We start from the raw sequence: 8,051 nt of genomic DNA, 5'->3' as shown, positions 1-8,051 counted from the left end.
GACGGACCATGGTAATTTTAGCCTTTTTTTTTTATTAGACAAGAATGAAATCCAAGGCCTGTTCCCCCATTTCCTAGTCCGCGAGTCTCTCAGAATTGAGCCTACTTGATATTAATCCATTCATCAACCTCATTGCTTAGTCCCACAGAGGGGTGACTTGTACCTGTGGAGAAAAAGACCCTTTGCCTCAAATATAAACAGAAGGGAGCTTGACACGCCAACCACCCTGGCGGGAACCCCTCAGGCCCTACCTGGACGCTGCTGTGAAGCCCTGCAGAGCCAGTAGGGCATTCTGGGTAATGGAATGCAATATGATGCAGTCCCCCACCACGGGCCTCCCCAGGGTATCTTGATTTCTGGCTCTGCCTGAGCTGAAGCAAGCAGTTTTTGAACTGGGGGGAAAAGGGTGGAGAGAAGAGGTGGAGGCTTCCTCGAGGCCAACCACAACTAACTCATTCGCTCTGTCCAGCAAAACCCAGACAGTGCAATTAGCTGGTTAATTTGGCCCTTAGTTGGGAGACAGACTTCCAAAATGTGAATCCAGCTCAGACTAAACAGTGGCTTCCATCCTAAGCCTTCTCCCAAGTGCTAGAGGACACACGTGACATTGCTAGGGGGTTGACATCAATGCGTTGACCCACCCATTGATCCAGACGGATGGGAAAAGACGAATGATTCAGACTCTAAGATGGGGTTTAAGAAGGTATGTCTTCTAGGGAAAAACATGTTCAAATGACTTGCTAATTGCTCTCTTGGCTAATTTGCCTTCTGGCTTCCATGGAGGGGGATGGCTGGACATCAGGACCATGTGAAATGTTTGCCAGTGTGACCATAGTCCTCATAGACTGGCTGAGCAGCCCTAGAGGGCCTGAGCGAGTAATTCTTTGGGCGATTCCCTCTGATGCTCCTGCTCAAACACTCTGTACCCATCCATTGAGCCAGGGGCAGCACTGAGAAAAAAGGATAAATATTAAAACATGCCTCTGAGGTTTACACAAATGGGAGGAGACAGGGCTAGCTAAGCTGGCAACTGAGCATTTTCCAGTTGGTTTATGGGAAACTCAGACTTTTGAGGAGAGATTAAGGAGCAGTGATTTATCTCCCTTGGAAACTGACAAGCAGCCTGGAATCCGTGGAATCTATAAGTTATTCATTCTGCAAATATTTGCTTCCGTTCCAGTATGTGCCAGGCCCTGTGCTACTTGACAGAGAGAGAGCCAAACAGCCACGGTCCCTACCCTCATGCAAGTAATCTCACATCTAGATATGTGGTTAGAAACTCAGATAAGGGCTGGGAAGGAAACGCTGCGGGGCTATGAAAGGGAACAACCTGGTTACCTGATGGATATCGGGGTGGGAGGTCTCAGAGAAGGAGTCTTTGAGGAAGGGGTTTTTAAGTTAACACGTTTAACAATCTAATTTGCTTTTCTGGAAAGCTCACTCTGGCTATAGTACAAACAATAAATTGGAAGTGAGTGAAAAGATGGAGTGAGGAGTCTGGCAATTAGGAAGATTGCATGAGAGTTGATGGCGGTTCAGCCAAGGATCTAGGCAACGGGGATGGAGAGAAGTGGACGCACGGGACAGATACAGGATGTCAAGAGGGTCTGGCGAGTGCACGGGCACAGCGGCAGAAGGATGAGGAGGGATCCAGCAGACAGTGCTGGGTCCTGGCTAAGGTGGACGGTAGGTGATGGCACACTTCGCTGAGACAGGACACTTGGGAGGATGAGTAGGTTATGGTCAGGGGAAGACGACGTGTCTTTCTGTGGAGTCAACCAAACTGGACTCCCCACCATTCCACACCCTGTACTTCTGGTCTCCTCACCTTTGCTCATACTGCTTCCATCTCACATAGTCTTTATGTCGCCATTTCCACTTGTCGAAATCCTCCCCATCCTTCAAGGTCCATCTAAAATACCACCCTCTCCTCAAAGTCACTTCCGACTGCCCCAGTTAGAGGGGCCTCTGCTGCCCATACCGCTAAGTGTGGACCCCTCCTTCTTGTCTACCTGTCTTGAGGTTCTGTGACGACTTACCTTGCCTCCCTTCCTAGACCACAAGCTTTTGGAGACAGAGTGTCTGCTTCTTTATCTTCGTTCCCCACATTAGCAAGCTAGCATAGCATAAGGCAGTCAGGATGTAGACATTTGACAAACATTTGTTAAGTGAACAAAAATACCCAGCCAGGCAAGGAAAACCCGTTGACACTGGACTGACTTGAAAGACACAGGATCAAACTGGGATTCAAGCGGTAGGTGTTTTAATACTAAGCCAACTCAAATTGTATGCTCAGAAAAGCTTTCTGTTCCTCCAACACTCCAGACTCAGAGTGCTGGAAAAAATCACACCCCTTTATTATTATTTTTTTTTATTGCACTTTTCTGAGTTCATCTTATAGCAGGGACCTTTTCTATCTTATTAACTGTTTGCCTTTGATGATGATGATGGTGATGATAAATGAAGTTTACTAAATGCTGGTGTGTGCCAGGCACCGTTCTAAGTACTTTGCATGGACTAACTCATTTGATGCTCACAGCTACCCTACAGTGTTGACGCTATTATGCCTCTAATTGTACACATGAAGAAACCGACCTGCAGAGAGCATTAAGTATTACTCACCCAAAGTCACACAGTTAGTGGGTATCTGAACCTAGAATCACGCTCTGACGTGCTCATCTACAGCCAAGCACAAGCCCTGGCACTGAGTAGGTCCTCAACAAGTGTTCGTTGAATGGATGGGGGAGCCCTCGATCTGAGAGCACAGGTTCTATGGCACTAATTCTGCCACTGACTTCCTGTTAGCTTTGAGCAAGTTCCCGCTCGTCTAGTCTTCGTTGAGGCTTTAAATAATTTAACCCCAACAACAATGATACAAGGAAAATAGGGCACAGGGAGATTAAGTCACCTGCCCAATCCCTAGAAAATGAGGGAGCCAGGATTCAAACCCACCGTGCTCCCCAGCCCAAGTGGTTCCATGCCTCAGGGACCATGGCGGGGACGCAGGCGGGCAGCAGGGCGGGGCGGGGGGTGAGAACGGGATGGAGCAGAAGGACTGTGGGCTCCCCAGGCCCACTCCTGTCAGAGAAGCTCTACTTGTCTCTATTTTACAGAAGGGGCTCCTGCTTGAGATTTCCTTTGAAGGAAGGTTCTGCTGCTAAAACAAAAAGCCTGAAAACCATTGGACCCAATAATTCTAGAATTGAATGAGACTCCCAGGTGTAAGCCAGGGTTTTTTGTAATCTTGGCTCATTAGAGCCACATAAGATTGGGGACCACGGTTGCTCCTGGGAATGGCTCCAGCTGTAGAAAGGTCAGGGTGGTAGCGCGAAAGGTTCCGCTCCAACCTACCTGCTCCACTCGGATCTCAATCTCTCCATTCACCTTCTTTCCATGGAAATACTTGGCCCTGTGAAGTAGAGGAAGAAATCTCTGAGTAAGGATGGAGACCGCTTTACTCGTTTTCTCCCTTCTCCTGAAGGCCCAGAGGTGTATATCCACACACATTCTCTACCAAACTCCTTCTACCATACTGCTGGTTTCTCATTATTTATATGTATTTGTACAGGAGAGGGAGAAGTGTACCGGCAGGGAGGGCTGGGGACTCAGGTTCTGGTTCTGAAAGTTGCTTGACGTCCCTGTGTCTCTGTTTTATCCTCTTGAAAAGGAAGAAATTAATACCTGCAGGATATATTTCTAAGGGTCATTTTAAGGGTCATCAAATGAGATAAAGAATCCTACGTACATAAATACTACAGAATTATTTTATTGAGTTACACCCTATATGTTCCACAGAGGACTTATTAAATTGATCTATCCAATTTCTCTACTCATTTCTCTTTTTGTCCATCTGTCCAGTGAAGCAGATCTTCTCTGTTCCTTCGTCTGTCCATCCATCCATCCATCCATCCATCCGTCATTTTTCCTTTACACCCCTGCCTTCTGTTTTCCCATTATCAGTAAATGGCATCCCATCTACTCATTACTCAAGGCAGAAACACAGACATGATTCTCCTTTCCTCTTTCTCTCTCCCAATCCCCACTGATTCTACATTCTAAGTATTTCTCAAATCCATCCATTTGCCCATTTTCCTCCAAAAGCACCCTAATCTTGACCTCCTTCACCTCTCATGTAGATTCTCTTGTCATACTCTACTTTTCTTTCATAGCACTTATTAAAATTATAATTAGTAACTACATTTAATGCCTGCGTCCGCTAAACTATCACTCAGTTAACTCCTCGAAGTCAGGAACAATCTATCATATTCCTCATTCTATTCCCAACACCTACCAGAGTACTTCACACATAGTAGGAGCTCAATTAATACTTGTCGAGTGAATAAATGATTGAAGAGATAGATGAAAAAAACAAACAAAACAAAAACATTTGAGTCTTTACTCTGTGCCGGAAACTGTTACAGGCTTTATCCTCTAATTTTTTTCATTTAACACTTACAACCACCACCACGTGGTAGGTATTATTATTTCCATCCTACAGACAAGGAAACTGAAACCCAGAGAAATTAAATGCTTTTCTTGAGTCCTGGCCTTCCAATTCCACACCTGTGTTTTTGCTCAACCCCGGAAAATAGCAGCGCATGTTGGGGTGCTCCTGGTTTTAGATGTCCTCCCACAGAGCAAAAGTAACAAGTATCCATTTGCTCTTGTTGATTGTTTGTGAAATGAATACTTGTTAGTCACCTGCTGTAATCGGAGCATTTCCATAAATCTTCTCTGGGGCAGAGAGACAACTCTTTGATTATAACACCCATTCTCCTTTTTCCCCACAGTAAAAGAGTTTATAGATTGGCACCAAAAAATGGATATCCCAACTCTCCCTTCAGCTAGGTGTGGCCACATGATTGAGTTCTAATCCGTAATTTGTAATCATCACACCCAAGAAGCTTCTTCTTAGTTTCTCCTTCTGTTCTTTTCCTTGGAACACTGACATTGCCATCTATTTTTTTCAACCTTCCATTTGTGAGAGAAAGAATCCTTTCTACAGATTCTCCGACCAAGTTTCAATCTAGCTGCTTCCAAAGTCTATCTACACTGAGTGGATACCACTGGCGTTCATCCCTTCCCAACACTGCCCGCGTCACTGATGGACAGCTCCAATATGAATGCCACTTTTTCTTACAGTGTTCACAGGTTTAGATGTCGGCCGGGCAGGATGTTAGTGGGACAGGAGCTGTTAGTATGACATGAAAGCAAGACTTTGCTTTCTTCCAGGATGGTCTTAGACAATGTGTGTGTAAAATCAGCCTTATACAAAGGGAACCTTTTCACATAGTTTGTAGATTTTATCACGAATTCTTACAGGTAGTGCCAGCAAACTCCAGACACTGAGATTAGCCCATCTCTAATATTTTGTGGAGCCTGGGGCAAAAGGAGGTCTATGTATCATAGGCCTAATATTTAAAATTGATAAATGAAGCTAGCAAACAGTTAAATAAGACATGTCTGCCTTCCTTCTTTGATAAATACAACTTCACAATGACCTGGAAGTGTTAGAATTTAGACTTCTCAGAACTAGGAGTTCCACCCAGAACCTGACAGCATGGGGACTGCCAGCTCCCTGCAGGTTCCCGTTGTCCTCTCTAATTCTTCTCCCATCCTCCTCTCTGTCCTGGCCCACTGGGGCTTCTGTGCAGGCTCGTGGAAGGCCCAGGCCACATGGCCACACTTCACCTTCTCACCCACGCCCGATTAACAGCTGTCCCTTGGCCATGCTTTGGAAGGATGGACCTGGAATTGGGCCTTGGGTCCCTTTGGACAGGGAATTCTAGGGTGCATGGTCCTAAGGGTGAAATTTGCAGGGCCCTACTGCAGGGCCCCTCTTTGCTGTCAGGAGGGGTATAGCTAGTAAGGTCCAGAGCAGGCCTTACGTCAAGCGTCTGACCAAGGTACTGTGTGGGCCTGGAACGTCAGATTGATAACTGATCACTCATGATTGGATGCGATCACTCATAAACTGGAAAAAGCATGGATTTGAAATCATACTTGGGAAAAGTCTTAGCTCTACTATTCACTCACCAAGTGTTCTGAGACAAGATACGCAACCGCTCTGGTCATAGTTCCTTCATTGGGCAAGTGGTGAATCACATCCACCAGCCAAGGTTGCGGTGAGAAATTAACGTGATCCTCTATGCAACAAGGCAACGGAGTGCAGAGGGCTCAGGGCCAGGCTGCCTGGATGTAAGCCCAGCTCCATCGCTGGCTATGCAACCCTGGGGTAACTCACTCAACCTCCGTGGGCCTCGGTTTCCACATCCAGCTGGCAAGTGGGAATAATCACAGTAGCTACCACACAGGGTTGCTGTGAGGAGTCAATGAGGCAAGACACAGAAAGCACTTAGAAGAGTTCCCGGCACATAGTAAGCTCCAAAGTACACAGCCTAGAGTCTGAAATAGAATCGGCAACAACGAAGAACGCTTTCTACGTATAGAGAGTGTTTACTCTGGGCCTAGGGATACTGTGCAGTGAGGACCACAAGCAAACAAAACATCGTCTTCCACTCGTGGAGGGGACACAACAGAATGACAGTTTACCTCACTTTGAGCTGTCCCATCAGTGCACTAAGTGATGGACGATGATAATGATAAGTAGATGCCCTTGCACAAGGTCTCGAGCGCCTCACAGCCTTCCTCCTATTTGGCCCATGTGTCATCCTGAGAGGTGGTGGGGGCACGGGCAGTTCCCACATATTCCAGATGGAGAAATCCCTGTTCAAAGTCACACAATACCTCTCTAAGTGGCAACAGTGAGTTAGATCTCGTGCTTTTAAGATTTGGGGGATTCAGTCCGGACCCTCTGAGTCCTTCATGGTCTGGGCCCTGCTGACCTCTGGCCCATTTCTCCACCACTTTTCCGCCCACCATACGGACCCACTCAACTTTCTGCGATTTCTTAAATACGTCCTCCACTTTTCTGCCTCTGAGCCTTCACACCCGGGTTTTCTCAGCTGAGGATGACTTCCTGCTCTTCCCCGCGGGGCTGCCTGTTTCTCATGTTCCAAGGTCCTCACCTACTCTATCAAACTGGCCTTGAAAGCACCCCCCTCATGAGGCTGGGTTAGGTGGCCCTCCGCTGGGTTCCCACAGTGTGCTGTATGTAACTATTGTGTCGTACACATCACTCTGTGTTCTAATTACACGTTGTTTGTCCCCAGCCCCCTACACCTTGTCTGTGAGAACCTGGAAACCCGAAACCGTGTCTCCATGCTCACTGAATCTCCAGTATCCGGCTTAAAGTACCAGGGCACAAGGCACATGTTTCACAAATGTTTGCTGACTGCATAAATGAATAATGTCTTCCAGGGATAGGCTGGAGGGTACCCTGTCCTCCAGACACATTACTGCCATCTACAGGTACACTGTTGTAACAACACTTAGAAATCCACCACCTACGATGTGGGGTCATATGGTACAGTGTCCAACCTGCACAACTGGCAGCCCTCGACTTGTGTCTAACCCGGAACCCACAGCCCTTTGCACTACAGCTGTACCACCCAAGTCGCTCTGGCCTTCAAAAGCCTCACCTTCCCAGGAGAAAACACTTGCTATGCCCATCTCTGGGAGTTTTACTGCAGGATCTGGCAGACAGACGCAGGCTGGAGCTGAAGGTCAGGCGGTCCATCACCCTGCTTGGCCGGCAGTCAGAAGGCTGTCTCCTGACTGGCCACACAGACTGCTGCCTCCTTGCCGGGGGCTCATTCAGGCTTGAGCCGCCTCTGAACAGTTCTGTCTGGCACAGGGAAGGGTAGGGAGGGTCTGGAATTCTAGATGCCTTGGGGGCTGAGGTGGCTGCCTGGGTACTTGCCCAGCTGCTTGATCTCAGGTACAGTGGACGATCCCCCTGGGCCAAGGGCTCTGTCTCCCTCCTGCAGACCTCTTCCTCATGCCCTAATATGTTTATTCTCATAATGAGCTTCCTGAAGATCCCAGCCAATCAGTCAAGTCCCTGGCCTTGGGAAGGGGGTGGGGGCAGCTCTTGATTCTACCAAGCTTCCATCTCTGTGGGTGGTCTCATATTTGACTGCCACATCAGA

At 47.5% G+C, this 8,051-nt stretch overlaps 1 protein-coding gene across 3 annotated transcripts in view; it reads right to left on the bottom strand.

Moving 5' to 3' along the window:
• The window catches only part of SYN3 (synapsin III), a 424,224-nt gene that overhangs the window by 367,429 nt on the left and 48,744 nt on the right, over positions 1 to 8,051 (bottom strand). For all 3 annotated transcript variants that reach the window (XM_033116583.1, XM_033116584.1, XM_033116585.1), the window contains exon 3: positions 3,352 to 3,409. In XM_033116583.1, the coding sequence (XP_032972474.1) occupies positions 3,352 to 3,409 (58 nt within the window). The remainder of the gene's footprint in view (positions 1 to 3,351; positions 3,410 to 8,051) is intronic.

This window comes from Rhinolophus ferrumequinum, chromosome 10 (assembly GCF_004115265.2).
Source record: "Rhinolophus ferrumequinum isolate MPI-CBG mRhiFer1 chromosome 10, mRhiFer1_v1.p, whole genome shotgun sequence".
NCBI lineage: Eukaryota > Metazoa > Chordata > Mammalia > Chiroptera > Rhinolophidae > Rhinolophus > Rhinolophus ferrumequinum.
The sequence above is the reverse complement of the archived record's forward strand: the minus strand, read 5'-3'. Positions and strand labels throughout refer to the sequence as shown.